The sequence below is a fragment of the Pristis pectinata genome, chromosome 3, assembly GCF_009764475.1.
Source record: "Pristis pectinata isolate sPriPec2 chromosome 3, sPriPec2.1.pri, whole genome shotgun sequence".
In the NCBI taxonomy this organism is placed as follows: domain Eukaryota; kingdom Metazoa; phylum Chordata; class Chondrichthyes; order Rhinopristiformes; family Pristidae; genus Pristis; species Pristis pectinata.
In genome coordinates, this window is record NC_067407.1 from 80,011,984 (window position 1) to 80,030,947 (window position 18,964).

At 41.2% G+C, this 18,964-nt stretch overlaps 1 protein-coding gene across 3 annotated transcripts in view; it reads right to left on the bottom strand.

Annotated features, from left to right (window-relative positions):
- rmnd1 (required for meiotic nuclear division 1 homolog) overlaps positions 1–18,964 on the bottom strand; it is a 67,460-nt gene that overhangs the window by 11,026 nt on the left and 37,470 nt on the right. For all 3 annotated transcript variants that reach the window (XM_052012400.1, XM_052012402.1, XM_052012401.1), the window contains 4 exons: positions 7,519–7,625; positions 6,670–6,734; positions 6,399–6,475; positions 3,437–3,557 (listed from right to left, as the gene is read on the bottom strand). In XM_052012400.1, coding sequence (XP_051868360.1) covers positions 3,437–3,557; positions 6,399–6,475; positions 6,670–6,734; positions 7,519–7,625 — 370 coding nt within the window. The remainder of the gene's footprint in view (positions 1–3,436; positions 3,558–6,398; positions 6,476–6,669; positions 6,735–7,518; positions 7,626–18,964) is intronic.

The window sequence follows — 18,964 nt, forward strand, 5'->3', positions numbered from 1 at the left end:
TATGTCTAAGGACAAGTTAGCCCATTTTTATCACCATATAAATCCTACATGTGACAGATGTAATTCAGAGGTGGCTTCCCTGACACATATGTTTTGGTCTTGCCCTCTTTTGGAAAAATATTGGAAAGACATTTTTAATATTATTTCAACTGTATTGAATATTGATTTACAACCTCATCCTATTACTGCAATTTTTGGATTACCAATAATGGATTCTGGCCACTTATCTGCTTCTGCTTGTCGTATGATTGCTTTTGTTACATTAATGGCCAAGAGATCCATTTTATTTAAATGGAAGGACCCTATACCCCCTACCACATTTCAATGGTTTTCTCAAACTATAACATGTTTAAACTTAGAAAAAATTAGGAGTGGTACTGTTGATCCTTCCCTTAAATTTGAGGAAGTCTGGAGTCCATTTATTCAGTATTTCCATATGATATAACCAGACCTTTTTCGAATCCCTTTCAATAACCTTTGAATATAGAGGAGCGGAGCTAACGACATGATAATGTTTTTTTTTTAACCAAAGAAATATCAGTCCAGCCTTTTTTTTTGAAGTTTTTGGTTTACTTTTGTTCATTATTATTTTTTCTAATTTGGGGGTTCTCTTTTCATATAATTAAATTTCTTTTCAAATTCTTTTGTATCATGCTCACTTAGTAAGAGATTGGGAGGTTCAGATTATATATTTTACTCTGTGTGAGTGTATATATTAACTGTTATTATTGTTATCCTGATCTCTTTGCACCATGTGTATAATCACTAATGTTATGTATATTAATTCGAAATTAATTTGAAACTTAATAAAAAGATTGAAAAAGAAAGAAAGGATTTCTTACATTGGGAAACCAAGGCAAAACCATGCCGAGACTGTAAAGCATAAGTGGAGTTAGATGGGAACGACTCCAGCATGGGTTCGACTGCAGTAGGACCATACTTTGCATTGCATTCACACACCTAAATTTTGCAACAGGGTTACGTCAGGTACGGAGTGACATGAGTTTTTGGTTATTTTTCTGATGTTTTTGGCATCAGAACCGACAGGAATATTTTATGTAGAAACCAAAGAGGGAAATGTCTAAACAAAAAGTACCAAAAAATGAAAACACTAAATTTAGCTTTTTTAAAAATAAGAATTCAGCTTAACAAAAGGAGCATTAATAAGGATAAGAAATAGGAGCAGGAGTAGGCCATCTGGCCCATCGAGCCTGCTCTGCCATTTAATAAGATCATGGCTGATCTGTCCGTGGACTCAGATCCACCTATCTGCCTTTCGCCCATTGCCCTAATTCCCCTACAATGCAAAAATCTATCTAACTGTGTCTTAAATATATTTAGTGAGGTGGCCTCCACTGCTTCCTTGTGCAGAGAATTCCACAGATTCACTACTCTCTGGGAAAAGCAGTTTCTCCTCATCTATGATATGATTTGAAAAGATATTCTTTCAATACAAAATATCACTGTAGCTCAGGAAAGAAGACAATGAATTGGAATGATAGGTTCCCATGTCAACGTGGTATGCTGGAGTGGTAACAGATGAAGGACTTGTTGCGTAGATCAGTGTGTATAAGAACAAGACTTCCTGGACTTTTTATGCCATTGACTACAGCTAAAAACCCTGGCGACCTACCTGACAATGACTTAAGCACACTTCTTCAGATGTCATGTCAGTTTAGAGGATGCCATCTGTTGCAAAGGCAACTTATTGCCTACAAGGCTAGCACTGTCTTTCCAGGCTAGTACATGAATTACCAGCAGCACATTCCATTGCATTGCCTGAATATGGAACAAATAAGTGATAACCAATAAGTTTTCATATTCTTTCTATTGAATAGCATCAACTGCATGACTCTGCTTCCCAATTCTACCCAGAACATAGTTGCTCCTTTTTCAGTACCATCAATGGCTTATCCCCATATGTGCATTGTTACTAACTATGAGTGGTAGCATAGTGGTTAAATCAGTGGATGAGTAATCCAGAGGCCTGGACTAATACGAATGCCTAAGGCTGAAACATCTGCAGCCATACTCAGCCAGAAATGCCACCTGGATGACCATTATCATAGAAGCCAGCCTTTAACCAACTCAGTTTACTCCATGTCATATCAAGTAGTGGCAGACAGCAATGGATTCAGCCAAGGCTATGAGACCAGACAACATCCTGGCTGATGCACTATAGACGCAAGTTCCACCACTTAAGAAAATTGTCTAGATATGCCCTTTGAAAAGCAGGATTGATCGATCCAATTAGACTAATTACCAATCAATCAGTATATTTTCAAGCATCAGCAAGTGGCAAATACTCTCCAAGAACCTGCTCACTGATGCTCAGTTTAAGTTTGGCTAGGTTAAGTTGGCTCCAGACCTCAGCATGGCCTTGGCTCAAACATGGTCCAATGAGCTGAACCCTAGAGGTAAGCTGACACCACAAGGCAGTACACCACATGGGCAGGCATGGTAGTGTAGCAGTGAGCATAATACTATTGTAGTGCCAGCGACCCGGCCACTGTTTGTAAGGATTTTGTACATTTTCCCCGTGTCTGCGCGGGTTTCCTCCGGGTGCTCTGGTTTCCTCCCACATTCCAAAGGTGTATGGGTTAGGAAGTTGTGGGCATGCTATGTTGGCACCAGAAGTGTGGCGACACTTGCGGGCTGCCCACAGAACATTCTACGCAAAGGGCGCATTTCACTGTGTGTTTTGATGTACATGTGACAAATAAAGAGATGCAATCTTATCTTATTTGATTTGAGTGCGAGATCCAACTGTGAAGACAATGAACATCAAGAGGAAAACACACCAGTGGTTGGAGTCACATCTCAAACAATGCAAGATTGTTATGGTTGCTGGATGCCCCAGAACATCACTGCAGGAGCTCCTTGAGGAAGTATCCTAGACCCAACCACTTTCAGCTGCTTCATTATTTAAATTCCTTCTATCAGCAGGTGCATGGGAACTCCACCAGCAAGAGGTTCCCCTCCAAGTCACACACCATCCTGACTTGGAAATATATTACAATTCCTTCCTCACCGGAGTGCCCAACCCAAAGGTATCTTCATCAGGAGGTCTGCAGTGATTCAAGGAGGTGGTTCAATTAAGAATGAGCAGTGTATACCGAACTTTGTCAGTAACACCTGCATTCTAAAATATGTATGAAGATAAATAGAATCATGACACTTAGAAGTGACATGGAGAAATTCCACCATCTCCTTTTATCATAAAGTAAACATAGCCATCATGGCAGATTCTACAACTGTACAACACTGGAAAGAAGCTCCGGTCGCAGGAGTAGTGGGTCAGAGAATTGAGACTATGATGTTGTAGCCCAACTTCTGACTTGCCTTCCCATAGGCAGCAAAGAGTTAACTCTATTCTTTCAACGCAACTACGAAGATTGATGGGAATTAGCTTCTCGTTTCTCAGGTCAACACACACCTTTACTCGCCGGTTGATGTTTAGAAACTGGCAGGTTTTGTCATAGAGTTGTTCTAGGTGCTCTCTGTCCCAGTAAAAGTCGGGTGTCATCAGGAGATCTGAACTCAAGTTGATACGATGTCTGAAAGGGGATAAACTTATGGTAATAAGGTAGATCAGAGCTGAGAATGCCACCGATTTCTTACATTAATATTTACAAAGCAATCTAGTAGTTATCCATAGGAAAATATGTAAAGAAAAAATCTGAAATAAATAATGCTTTCCCTTCATAAAAAGTTCTTCATTTTTCTCAAATTACACCTTTTCATATTCTAGTCTCCTTCCATATGAAAAACATAACACAATCAATTCTACTGCTCTTGGTACTCAGGTTTAGCTGTATGGATAACAGGCAGTTGCCATAAATGGTATAACAGCCCGGACTGTAATCATCCCCAAAGCCTGTGCTGCCTGAGCATGTTTGGTTCAAGGTCAAATCAAAAGGACTTCCATCATCAATTTATCCCTTATTATGAAGAATAATGAGAATCTTGCTGCTCCATGATAGTCAGCAGCCTGCCCTTAGGCTACATTGTTTTTTTCCCCAAAGTGGTTGTGGGAGCAGTTTTCCACTGGGATCCAAACTCTCAGCACATCGGTGTGGTATATTGTCACACACCAGTGAGGTCCCATCCCCAGACTCAACAGCTGTCAATGTTACTGAAAGTGTTTGTGATAAACATGAACAAGTTATAAGACACAAACACACAAAATACCCAGTTAAAAACAATCCAAATTAATTGATGAAATAAGAGGCTCTAGTGATCTTTCTCCTGGCCACTGACTTCCATTAGTTTTAACAACACTACATGAGTGGGCAGAATTCTCAGCCTGAGAGGAGGGAGGCCTGCAGAAGTTTGTGTTGCCCGATTGGATTCCAGGTGGAGTCCACCATGGCACTATTTCAAAGAGCAGGGGAGTCACCCTGATATCCTGGTGAATCTTATCCCTCAATCTTCATTTCTTAAGCAGATTTTCTGGCCATTATCATATCACTTTTATCATGGGGGCTTGCTGAATTCAATATGTCTGATGCATTTCCAATGTTACAACTGTGACTACACTTCAATGTATTTAATTGGCTGTAAAGCACTTAGGGACCTCCTGAAAGTGACATGAAAATTGTATATAATAACATGTTATATACAATTTCTTTCTATCTCTTTAGACACACCAATGAAGTTATTCTGCATCTTGCAGTCATAATTCTTCTTACTTGTCATGTAACTACAGTATTCTTGCATTTAGAATAATTTGCAATGAGGAATCTGATAATACTAGGTATTCATGGAGATTTTACTAACAAAAGTCAGTAATATGATCATTAGGTTAACAGCTAATTTTTCAGTGAAAGGGTGCAAAGCTTCAACGCCATCAAAAACGAATCCAGCTCTACTTCAGTTATTTCCAGCTGGATGTCGGGAACCCTTTGCTTACATTTCTAATAAATTATGAGGTGAAGGCAAAATCTTTAAGCATCTGCTGTTGAGTTTGCACCAAGCAGTTTCTATTTAAAAAGCAAATAGTGCTACAAAATTAAAACAACATTAAGAATGTAATGGGGGTTATACATTAGATCTCCCGGTGGCAGACGTGAAGTGGTAGAGTGCATAAACATTGTTCTCTAACAAGGGGTCACATTAGACTGAACAATCACCCAGATTTAGTTAATAGCCTAACATTGTGTTAACATTTATCTAATAGTGACCATAATATGATTGAGTTCAACATAATATCCTAAAGGGAGAAAAGTGAAGCTGCTAATGAAATTATAGATTTCACCAAGACTGAGCACAACACAATGTGACAGCAACTGACCACGCGATAAATGGAGCAAACCTTTGTTGTTCTTTGTATCTTTTGCAGTGGCAGAAGATAAGTGCAAGGTGTTCAAAAAATAATTTGGAGGGTGGGGTATACAGAATCATTTTATACCCGAGGGGTGAAAGCATACCTTTTCAAAAACAAAGCTGCAGACTAAAGAAATATAGAAGCACAAAACTAAAAGAGAAATATTTTAACAGACCTTGGCAACTGCAAAGATACAAAAAAAAACAACAAAAGGTGAAAAAGCAATGAATAAGAGCTTCAAAAATAAAAACAGGGTGTGTGGAAAGATATTTGCAAGAGATATCAAAGTCATCACATAAAAATTTACCACTTTATTAGGAAAATAAGGGAAGTCAAGATAAGTATGGAACCCTTGAAAAATGACAACCTTGATATTGCAAATGAATAAAAGAAATGGCGATTATGCTGATTGGTCACCTTGTGTCATTACTTATACAGACAAAGTGGATAGCACACTAGATGATCCCAGGAAATTAAGGTGGGATGGGGACTCAGCAAAGTCGACTTCATCAATAATTAATAAAATAACTGCATTACAGACAAACCCCTCATTCCAAATGGCTTCTTTTCTTCCTGGAGTTTTAAAGGATGGAGGAGAGAACACCACTCATCACCTAACTATAATCCACCAAAGTTCTGCCAGTTCCAGAACATTTCCCAAAGACTAGAAAACTACATGCCACCCTGTTGAAATCCAAAGAGGGTAAGCAGGAAATCATAGACCAGCTACCCTAACGTCTTTTGTCAGGAGGTTATGAGAGTGATAAAGGACAGAGTGACTGAATGTCTTGAAAAATTTCAGTGACCAGACGGCGCTAGTGTGGATTCATAAAGGATAAGTCATGCTTGATGAACCGGATAAATTTCTTGGACAGGGCAATGCCAATAGATGTCACTTGTATGGATTACTGAAAGGCATCTGATAAAAGTTCCATATGAGAAACTATTACTTAATGTTGAAATTCATGAAATTGTGGCTACATCTGGTCATACAGTTAGTTCCAGAATGTTTTTTGTAACCTTCAATTATTTATTGCTTAAAATAGAGTAAACATCTTCTTATGATTTTTACCTCAAGGCAAATAGTTGACCAATTTTCTGCATAACTTCAGATCGTGAAAGTTTCACTTGTTTTCCAGCTTTAAGCATCTGAACAGTGGATTAAAACATAACATGTAAGAACATCAAGACATCATACACCTTGGAAATGTTCTTAAAACATTTTCACCTTCAAGTATTATTATCCCAGGTAACTGCTCGATATTTACTATCTATGTTAATTTTATGTTAATCCATGTTGTACTGTTTATCAATCTGAAGCACAGAACTGTTACATTACTCACCTCAGGAATAAACTGAATGGATTCAACAAAGTTATCTAGTGACACCTCCCAAATGGCAAGCTTGACTACAAAAAAATATGAAGACATAACAAACATTAAAAATTGTAAATTATTTCAGCAATTTGCAAATAAATCTACCTTATTCCCAGGGATTACCAATGGTGAACTGGATTTGACATTGACACTGTTCTATAACAGTATCAACATTATTCCGTATCATGCAATATACATTCATCTATTTATAAAACAGGAAAGAGTTTAAAGATGCAAAACAGCAAGAGACAAGAAATTCAACAAATCTGGTAAATTTTAGGGTAGCCCTAGAAAACCACCACAATGCTGCCAAACTTTTGTTAACATGATTGGTTTATTAATGCCTTTATGGGATAGAAAACTGTTAAGGGTTAACCCCACTAGCCTACGTGACTCCAATCCTGCACCATATGATTGACGATATGATGGCTCCTGTTCTGAGGAACCCTTCAAGCACTGCATAATCTTGAGCGCCAGTCTCCCCATGGAGAAACTGTTCTTAAAGATAGGCATATTATTATTCCTTCGTCACTGGGAGTGAGTGTAAAGGGCCCAGCCACTTTACGGATGTGCTATAGTTTCTCTCCATATAGCAAAAAGGACAAATAACAAAATAATTTTCATTTAAAATATGGCATAATCTTCAAAGGGAAACTGTGCTAAATATTTATTCAGAAAAAGATTGTCAAAATAAATGGTTCGTGGGCAATGTAGTATGAAAAAGTAATATAAATGCACTGACTATATGTTTATCTCACTTACAATAACATTTAGTATACGATTAAGGATCACCAAACCAAAAGATGTGTGTCTCACCCGACAAGGAAAGTGCATTTGAAAACGCAAACTTTTCCAAAATAGATTCATCAGAGTCAAGGCTGGAATTCAATAAAATCTCTCCTCGATGCAGTTTTGAATGCCCGCTGCACAAAATAAATAAATATATTGATGGTGTGAATAGTGGTTATACTGGACAGTTGCTTATTTTGTAAACTCTTGCCTATATCGGTGCCATACACCACAAAACCAGGCCCTTTTGCCCAATGTGTCCATGCTAACCATCAAGTAACCATTTGTACTAATCCCATTTTACAGCACGAACCACCAAGGCATGGAAGGCTACGGATCAAGTACTTGTGAAAGTACCTGCCTCCGCCACCAACTCAGGTAGTGCATTCCAGATTCCAACCACCCTCTGGGTGAAAAAGTTCTTCCTTAGATCCCCTCTAAAGCTCTTCTCCTTATGCTAAACCTACACCCTCTAGTTTTATACATCTCTGCTATGTGGAAAAGTTTCCTACTGACTACCCTTTCTATGTCCCTCATAATTTTTTACACCTCTTATGAGATCCCCCTGCAGCCAATAATCCAAGGAAAATAAACTCAGTCTATCCTGTTTCGCCTCATAACTGAAACACTCCATCATGGGCAACACCCTAGTGAATCTCCCCTGCACCCTCTCCAGTGCAATTTTGTTCCTCTGGCATTAGGATCAAAATAATACACAATTCTCCAGCTTTGGTCCATCCAATGTTTTATAAAGTTGTACCATAACATCCTTGCTCTAATACACTATGCCCCAGAAGGCAAGTATCCTGTATGCCTTCACCAGCTTATCTACCTGTGCTGCCACCTTCAGGGATCCTTGGGCTTGTACATCATGGTCCTTCTGTTCCTCAATGTTCCTTAGGTTCCTATTATTCGTTGTGTATGTCCTACAATTATTAGTCCTCCCAAAGTGCATCACCTCACACTTACCAATGTTAAGTGTCATCTGCCATTGCTCTGCCCATCTTACCAACTGATCGATATCATCTTGTAACCCAAGACTATCCTCAATATCAACAACACCATTTGCAATATATGCTAGCATTTATCCAAAAATTATCTCACACATACCTTTAAGGAACCACGGGTAAGTGTGTTTTTCCCCAAGTGGCTTTGGAAACTAGTCTTCGACCAAAATAATATGTTCTTATGTCCACAGCATAAATATCAAACCAAAGTAAGTACATCTTTCATAAGGAAAGAAAGAAATAGGTAATGTAGGATACAGTCCAATACTGCTCTGCCTTTCAATAAGATATGCTGATTCTGTTCCTTCAGTGTCCAAAATCCCATTGACACCCTCAAATGTGCTCTGTGATTGTGTAGCCACAGCAGTCTAATTAGCAAATTCCAAAGATTACTAATCCACTGAGTAAAGAAATTTCTCATCTCATTGTTAAACAACTGACCTCTTGTCCCAAGATCATTGTCCTAGTCTTGCACTCCCCAGCCAGGGCAAACTGTCACTCAACAGCTACCCTCTTAATCTCTCTCATAAAACTATGTCACAATGAGATCACCCCTCATTCTTCTGAACTCTGTGTAGACCAATCTCTCATCATGTCAACTTTCCATCTCCAATGCCAAGAATCAATCCACACTGCACCAATTAAAGTATAAACTTTATGTATGGAGAACAAAACTGCGCACACCTCTGCAATGTGGTCGCACCAAAGCTTTCTTACTCCGACGCCCTAACAACAAAGGCCAAATAGTATTTGCCTTTCTCATTGCTTGCTGTGTTTGCATGTAAGCTTCCCGCACTTTTTATACTACCACACCCAGAACCCTCTGTACACCAACATTTATAATTTCTCACCATTTAATAGATATTCTTTATTTCTCCCATCGTGCAAATCTCTACTTTTTCACACCACAGTCTGTCTGCCATGTTCCTGCCGACTCATTTAACCTGTCTAGATTCCTTTGCAGATTTATCCTTCTCACTTTTCCACCCAGCTTTGCACTGTCAGCAAATACAGATCGAAGGACAGGCTGTAACATATCCAAGTCATTAATACAGTTTGTAAATAGCCAAGGCCCTCCACTGATCCTTGTGGCATCCCATAAGAATCAGCTTGCCAAACTCCAAAAGAGGCCCATTTGTTCCTACACTAGTTTCTACCCTTTAACCAATTCTCTATCAATATTAGTTTCTTAACCCCAATCTTGTGTGAGCTTTATTTTCTATAACATAGCAACTGCATTTTGAAAATCAAACCTATTGCATATACTTTTTTTTGTAGCTATCAGTTTCTTACATTCTCATAAAATTTGTCAAAAACCTTTCTAAAACCACGTTGACTGCCTAATCATATTATGATGTCAGTATAGTTAGTTTTCAGTGAGTGGGAGCCGGGACTTGGAACGAGAGGCAGGAGTTTTCAAAAGAGGCGAGTTTCTGCGCTTGGTGTTCATTTTCAGTGAGCAGGACCCTTAAAGAGGCACACTTGCATATTGTTAGTAATAATTAGTTAATTAGCTAATTGGCAGCAGCCAAGAAGCTAGGGTTAAGCTGAGTGGCCATTGTTGGAGTGATTCAGTGTTAGAATGGGGGACTGAGGTTTTGGTGACCTAGGTGAGGGGAGTGCAAGCAGCTCTTTTTAAAAAAAGGTTTCAGTAAGAACACACAGGTAAAGTCCTTATTTTGTTGTCTGTAAATCCTTAGTCCTTGATTCAGTATAGACAGCATAGCAGTTAGGGTAGTGGAATGCTCCTCCTGTAAGATGTGCGATGTCAGGGAACCTCGCAGTCTCCCTGATGACTACATCTGCAGGTCAAGGAAATGGAGCTGGAGTTGGATGCACTCAGGACCATCTGGGAAGCTGAGAGCCTCCTAGATCTTACTGAGGTGGTCACACCCAGGGTACAGACTTCAGATAGATGGGTGACCACCAGGAGAAGTAAGGGGAGTAAGCAGTCAGTACAGGGTTCCCCTGTGGTCATCCCCCTCAGCAACAAGTATAACCCTTTGGATACTGCTGGGGAGGGGATGACCTATCAGGGCACAGCAGCAGCAGCCAGGTCAGTGGCACTGTGGCCGGCTCAGCAGGGAAGGATAAAGTCAGGCAGAGCAATAGTGATAGGAAACTTAATAGTTAGGGGGACAGACAGGAGATTCTGTGGCAGTGAAAGAGGCACCAGGATAGTGTGTTGCCACCTAGGTGCTAGGGTTGAGGATGTCTCAGAGCAGCTGCAGAATATTCTCAAGGGGGAGGGTGAGCAGCCAGAGGTTGTGGTGCATGTTGGCACCAATGACATAGGTAGAAAGGGGGAAAGAGGTACCTCGCAGTGAGGAAAGGGAGTTAGGAAAGAGGCTGAAGAGCAGGACTGCCAAGGATCTCTGGATTACTCCTGGTGCCACGTGCTAGTCAGGGCAGGAACAGGATAATAGAACAGATGAATGAGTGGCTGAGGAACTGGTACAGGGGGCAAGGTTTCAGGTTCTTGGATCATTGGAACCTCTTCTGGGGCAGGGGTGACCTGTACAACAAGGATGGGTTGTACCTCAACTGGAGGGGAACCAATATCCTGGCCAGGAGGGTTTAAACTAATTTGGCAGGGGAATGGGAACCAGAGCACTGGGTCAGAAAGTGGAGGGATTGAGAGCAAGGTATATGTCAGGGCCAGTGAAATCAGGCAGGAGCCAAATAATAGACATGATGGGATGGACAGTTTGAAGTGTGTGTATTTGAATGCTAGGAGTATTTTGGGCAAGGGTGATGAACTTAGAGCATGGATCAGTACATGGAACTATGATGTTATGGCCATAACAGACTTGGTTGAGAGAAGGACAGGAATGGGTGCTTAATGTTCCAGGGTTTCAATCTTTTAGAAAAGAGAAAGAGGGAGGTAAAAGAGGGGACAGAGAAGCTGAACTACTAATATCACAGCTGCACACAGAGGAGACATAATGGAGGGCTCATCCACTGAGTCTATGGGTAGAATAAGAAAGGCGCAATCATGCTGATAGGATTATACTACAGACTCTGCCAACAGCCACCAGGACATTGAGGAACAGATATACAGGCAGATTACAGAAAGGTGTAAAACTAATAGGGTTGTTGTTGTGGGGGACTTCAACTTTCCTAATATAGACTGGGACCTCCTTGCTGTAAGACGTTTAGGTGGGGCAGAATTTGTTAAGTGCATCCAGGAGGGTTTCTTCAATCAATATGTAGATAGTCCGTTGAAAGGAGGGGCTGTACTGGACCTGGTGTTGGGTAACGAGACTGGCCAGGTGACTGACCTTTCAGTGGGAGAACAGTTAGGGAACAGTGATCACAAGGAGTTTGAAGAAAGCTATAGATAAGGATAAGTATGGACCCTGCAGGAGAGTATTACATTGGAGCAGGGCAAATTATGAGAGCATTAGGCAGAAACTAGGGAGAATTAATTGGGAACAGCTGTTTTTGGGCAAGTCCCTATCTGACACATGGAGGGTGTTTAAAGACCAACTGCACAGAGTACAGGACAGGTATGTTCCAGTAAGAAGGAAGGACAAGGATGATAAAGTAAGAGAACCTTGGATGTTGAGAGGTGGTGAATTTAGTCAAGAAGAAAAAGGAAAAGTATGTAAAGCTTCGGAATGTAATATCAAACAGAGCCCTTGAGGATTATAAAGATGCCAGAAAAGAACTCAAGAAGGGAATTAGGAAAGCTAGGAGGGGCCATGAAAAGTCCTTGGCAAGTAGGATTAAAGAAAATCCCAAGGCATTCTATACATGCATCAAGAGCAAGAGGATAACTAGGGAGAAGGTAGGGCCACTTGAGGATAAAGCAGGGAACATGTGCTTGGAAGCAGAGGATGTGGGTGAGGTCCTTAATGAGTACTTTGCATCAATATTTATCAAGGAGAAGGATGTGAAGGACAGAGAGATCAATGTGGAGCACGCTAATATGCTAGGGCATGTTGAGATAAAGGAGGAGGTAGTGTTGGGTCTCTTAAAGAGCATTAAGGTGGATGTCCCCAGGGCCAGATGGGATATACCCCAGGTTATTGAGAGAGGCAAGAGATGAGGTTGCTGGGGCCTTGACCAATATCTTCATGTCCTCTCTAGCCACAGGCGAAATCACTGAGCACTGGCGAGTAGCTAATATTGTTTCATTATTCACTAAGGGAAACGGGAATAATTATAGACTGGTGAGTCTCATGTCAGTGCTAGGGAAGTTACTGGAGAGGATTCTTAGGGATAGGATTTATGAACATTTGCAAAACTAGGTCCCGGTTAGGGACAGTCAGCATAGCTTTGTGCAGGGCAAGTTGTGCCTTACTAACTTGACTGAGTTTTCTGATGAGGTGACAAGGGTGATTGATGAAGGTAGAGCTGTGGATATTGTCTACATGGATTTTATTAATGTGTTTAACAAGGTCCCTCACGAGGCTCACCCACAAGATTAAGATGCATGGGATCCAGGGTGAATTGGTCGTTTGGATTCCGAACTGGCTTGCCCATAAAAGGAGGGTAGTGGTTGATGGGACTCATTCCAGCTGGAGGTCTGTGACTAGTGGTGTTTCTCAGGGATCTGTACTGGGACCTCTGCTATTTGTGATGTATATAAATGACCTGGATGAAAATGTACATGGGTGGGTGAGTAAGTTTGCAGATCATATGAAGATTGGTGGTGTTGTGGATAGTGTAGAAGACTGGCAAAAGATACAGTGGGATATAAATCAGTTGCAGACATGGGCGGAGAAATGACAGATGGAGTTCAACTCGGCCAAATGTGAAGTGTTGCACCTTGGGAGATCAAATGTGAAGAGACAGTACGCTGTTAATAGCAAGACCCTTAACAGTGATGAGCAGAGGGATCTTGGGATCCAAGTTCATAGCACCCTGAAAATGGCCACACTGGTTGATAGGACAGTAAAGGCGGCAACTGGCATGCTTGCCTTCATTACTCGAGGCACTGAGTTCAAGAGTCAGGAAGTTATGTTGCAGCTTTATAAAACTTTAGTTTGGCCACATCTGGAGTATTGCATTCAGTTCTGGTCACCCCATTACAGGAAGGATGTCGAGGCTTTGCAGAGGGTGCTGAAGAGATTTACCAAGATGCTGTCTGGATTAGAGGGCATATGCTATGAGGATAGGTTGGACTAACTTGGGTTGTTCTCTCTGGAGCGGGGAGGCTGAGGGGAGATCTGATAGAGGTTTACAAGATTGAGAGGCATAGATAGAGTAGACAGCCAGTACCTTTCCCCAGGGTTCAAATGTCTAATACCAGAGGGCATACATTTAAGATGATGGGGGTAAGTTCAAAGGAGATGTATGGGGCAAACTTATCCATAGATCTATTTATTTATTTACAGGGGTGGATGCCTGGAATGCACTGCCTGGGCTGGTGGAGGCAAATACAATAAGGATGTTCAAGAAGATCTTAGGTAGCCACATGAATGTGAGGGAAATGGTAGGATATGGACATTGTGTTGGACTTAGTTTAGTTGGGCATTTCGTACTAATGTAATTGGATTGGCACAACATTGTGGGCCGAAGGGCCTGTTCCTGTACCCTACTGTTCTATAACATTTGCTACTTTCCAAATGACTGGAACAGATCCAGAATATGGACAATTTTGTAAGATTACTGAGGCATCCATTACCTCCACAGCCACCTCTTTTAGAATCCCTGAATCAGATGCAGTGGATTGTTGGATTTTAAGTTTGTTTGTTTTTACAGTGCATTTCCTTTACTAATATTAAAGCTCCTCATTATCATTAGAACTTTGGATTCCTGATACTTCTACTTTTGTGTCTTTGACATTGGAGACAATTATGAAATGTTTATTTCATGCCTAGGGCATTTCCTTATGCACAGTTATAATGTCTCCAACTTCTGCCATTTAAGGGATCTAAATTTACTTTTGCCACTTTCTTCCAGTTTTACAGAGTTGTAGAAGCTCTGCAATTTCTGTAGCTTTTGTGCCAGTTTACTTTTATATTCCATCTTTCCTTTGTCAACTTTCAGGTTATCTTTTTCTGGTTTGCAAAACTCTACTAGTCCATGGGTTTACTATGTTTTGTAACTTGGGAAGCTTCTAATACTATTTCACCTTTGGTTATCCATGGGTGGATCACTTTCCCCATGGAGTTACTGTTCTTCAATGCTATTCAATGCTTCAATGTTATTTCATATATTTCAGTGTATAGCATATAATGAAATATTTGTCATTTTTATATTTACCAATAAACATTTAAATCTAATTTCCTAATGTACTTTGGCCAATCCACCCTTTTTCCAATGTGATTGATCTTAATGAATTTTAACATTCTAATTTCAGAGTGTTTTGCTCAAATTCAACCATCTCCTATATGATAAATTGCAATGAAATTACTAATTACCCCTGTCTCATTACACTAGATAAGATTAAAAATAGTCTTGTTATATATTACTCCAGGAAATACCTATATCTGACTGGCAGATAATTAAGAGACTTATTTCTATTTGTACAAACATGTGGGTTGATGCAGTGACCAAGCTACTGGACCTAGAATTAGCAGTAAATGTGCACTGAAAAGTGTTGTGAATAGTGGGAAAATAGCCTTTTTTTTGCATTGGATTCAAGGTGTTGGTAAATGAAAACATGAACCGTAAAAGCTTAAGTTGTAGTATTGTTCACGAGCCAATTATGAAGAATATAAAGATAATTTTAACACCAGAAACCACAAACTACATGCTGAAAGCATCTTATTATGTTTGGTACATCACACAGTAACCATTTCAGGCAGTGTGTCAGAAGTTTCATCAGCTGGAAAGAGAACATTTGCCTGCGTTTTTCCCAATTTCACAGAGCCATTGCTTTTTCTGTAGCAGATGTATCAGCAATTCCAAGAAGCATATTTTCTTCTTCTCCTAAAATTCCAGTTCCAAAGAACACCTATGAGTAACTTGTTAGACTGTAAACATAGCAGGAAGATTGCTCGTTAATAATTTAGTTAGGCTAATATCAAAATGGGCAATATGGAATCTGGAAAATCCTTCCTGCAAGTGCAAAGAACTGCTTCCTTGATCGGACCACCATATTGCTTCAATCTAAACTGTCAAACTCTCTCGTCTCCAGAGACCTTGCATGAAACCCATGTGGAAAGATTGAAGGAAAGGAGTCACTGTTGAGAGAATGAAGTGGGCTGACATCAAGATGAATTGTGTTTCTGAAGGGGTATAGGGAAGGGAAGTGCTTGCTTTGCAACACAACTGCAACTGAGACTAATAAATTTTAACCCAATCTGTAGACAAGGAGGTTCCCTATTCATGTCAGATTAGGGTAACTCGTCTGTCAATGTCAAGAAGTTTAAAAATCCAGCAGTTTCTCCACCTACTCCACCCAGAGGCTTTTGGAAAACAAAGATATTTTGTAACTGCTAGCAGACTAGAAATGTAAATCTAGGAGGGTAACAATGAAAATACCAAAAGCAGCAAACTACAAAACTCGTTCTTGAGCAGAAATTGTACCCTGCTGCTCTATTAAAAACAGTCAGTAGTTTATTTTTGACCCAAGGGAATGAAAGATTGCTCATGGATGGCTATGCCATCTGTATCGCTGACTTAATTTGTGTCACCCTGTGGTGCAAAAACATTGCCCAGTGAATTCAGTAAAGGTACTACAATTCTTCTGAGAGGTGTAAATGTAAGCATTTGAATTATTTGCCTGCAGATCATTAGTGATATCTGCAGAATCGTATTCCTAAATTTAAGCCCAGTACGAAATATCATTCAGACATGGTCAAAATGTTCAGGATCCAAGCTGCAATTGTAAATGCTTGCAGCAGTTGGCAGGGTTTGAAAAATCAGCCATGGTCTATTAATAGATCCTGTTCTGTAGTCCCATAGCGCAGGGAATCAAAAATCCTCACAATGTTTGGCTCTAGGAAATGTGCCCCTCTTGATCAACCTTGCAGAAGTTTCACAAGCCTCTGTACTTAGAAAATAAAGTTTGATGCACACAACAAAATTTTCACAAGCATTGAAACAATAGATTTGTTCTATCATGAAGAAAATGGATTCACAGCTTGTACTGCAGCAGATATCAGCAACTTCATAATCACAAAAACTTGCTGTGCAGGCAGTGGACCAGGAGGCAAGGTCACAGAGAGGGTTTGCACCTGGGTGAACCACCCTCTCGATTCTCTTCTTCCTTAGACCCTTTGGCCTTCCTTCCCCTTTCAGTTCTCTGACACTCTCCTTCATCCTTGCTTCCTCTACTTTCTATTTGCTGACCACTCTGACCAAGGCCCAGGCCAAACCCTTGAACCTTGAAGCCAAGACTTAGAGAAATGGGCTCTCTGGTGTTTTCTCTCTCCTCCTGGTGCTCAGGCATCCAACCCAGTGGCTGCCTTTGAACCCACAAAGTTCATGTCTCCTGCTCAGCCCCCTTCTCCCACCAGACTCTAAAGCTATGGGGCTTGTATCCCCCTTCCGGCTTCTGAAACTTTGTAGCCTCTGAGTCCTAGGTTCTCTTTAAATCACTGTGCCAGCCTCTGTTTGCCACAATGGTGAAGGGGATGGAGAACACCCAGCCACAGAGAAGAGTCAGGGTAGGAGAAGAATGCTGGCCAGGTTTGCAGCTGAAACCAGGAAGTGGGCCAGGATGGGGCTGGAGTGGGTGGGGCGTGTTCAAGAATATGGGGTGGGAAATAGAGGTGGGAAATCAGCCAAAGTGGGGGCTGGAGATCAGAGTGGACTCAGGAGGGCAGGTGGGTGGATGGGTGAGGAGTTGAGAAATGAGGAAGAAGGCAGTGAGCAAGGGCCCCTGTGCCTGAACCCACCCATGTGTGTGCCCACTTATGTGTGAGCATTCAGCAGAGCCTGGCCTTCATTTGCCTTCACTTCCGTTGCCACCGGATCAAGATCTCACTCTTTGCAGCCCATACGAAGGCTGGTGTGCAATGGCCAATTCATGTTAAAAGAAACCAGGCAACTTCCATTCCAAAGTATGCAGTTCAGGACGTTGAATATCAGCACACTCCGGGACAACCCTAGCAGCATAGACCTAGATACTGCTATGTTTTCATAACTCAGACTCGGGTTTAACACTGACATCACTGCACTGAGTGCCGCAGGAAGGGCAGGAGAGGGCCAGTTTAAAGAACATAGAAGTTGGTACACCTTCTTCTAGAGGGGCCAATTATAAGAGGATTGCATCTTCACAAAGTGAACTTTTCCATCAAGAATAAGGTAGTCTGGCATCTCACTAACTCCCCCTGCAGAACTGGTCAATGATTTAAGCCTCTTTGGCTCACTCTAGCATGGAACCAACACACTAAGGGCATCAGTGCCATTGCCCCAACCTGCAGGAGGACTTCTATTCCAACTTCAAAAAACCCTGGCCAACATCCCAAGGGAGACAACCTGGTTCTCCTGGGCAGCTTCAATGTGGGGGTCGGAATACAATGGCAAGGTGCAATTGGCAAAGGGGCAGTGGAGTCCTCCTCCTGACAAAATGTTTGGAACATGCTCTTGTCGTGGCCGATATCTTGTTTTGTCAGAGACACACACAAGGCCTCATGACCCCCGATCAAGACACTGGCCCCTGCTGGATTATATCATTATCCACGCAAGACCACAAGGATGTCCTCATCAACTACACCATGATAGAAAGCAATAACTTTGGGCTGACCACTACCTAATACACTCTGTTATCTCCAGCTGTCTAACCCTAAAGCAATGGTAGCCAACATAACATTGCCACAAGATAATCGATATTGAAGATCCCAAGGGCCCTACAAATATAGCTCTTCTCAGACAGTGCCTCATAGACAACTTGACACAATGCATCACAGGCAAGAGAATCCTAACACTGTTGATACAGCGGTGCTGCTGCTCAAAGGAACATTTTTATTCTTGGATGGCAGAAGGGTGCTCAAGTTGATGCTTCAGTAGGCTAGAAGTGAGAGATGTCAGAGAATATCAACATCCAAGGACATGAGTCCAAATTACTAGCACTTCAATGAAGTTACTGGACTGAAAGTCTGAGAATTATTTCTGCCTATTTCTATTCCTCTGTATTAATCCTGGCCATATCATCTCTCTCTTCTGCTTCACTTGCTTCTCCACCAGTCAAACACTGATCATGTTCTTGGTGCAGCCCACGAGCCCAGCACTGAGACCATGATGCAAGATTAACATTGGTTGAAATGCAGGCGATGTGCTTTCACTGTGCTACCTGCTCTTCAGGGTGCAGGTTTCATTAACCGTGCTGTTAGCTGGCAGGAGTATCAGTAAGGGGCAAAATTGTAATTTCTTTCTTAAATCTAGCTTGCAAAGCTGAAAACTGGCCCCATCATGTCAATGGGGAGATGTGGTGCAGTTGAAAGATGCTGGGAATTGTGATAACTGCAAAACAGCGAATAATGACACAACAAGGAGGAGAGTGGTTCAAAGGTTTTCTGATCCTGGACTGAAGGTCATGGTGGAAAGGAAGAGAGGTGATTTGTTTC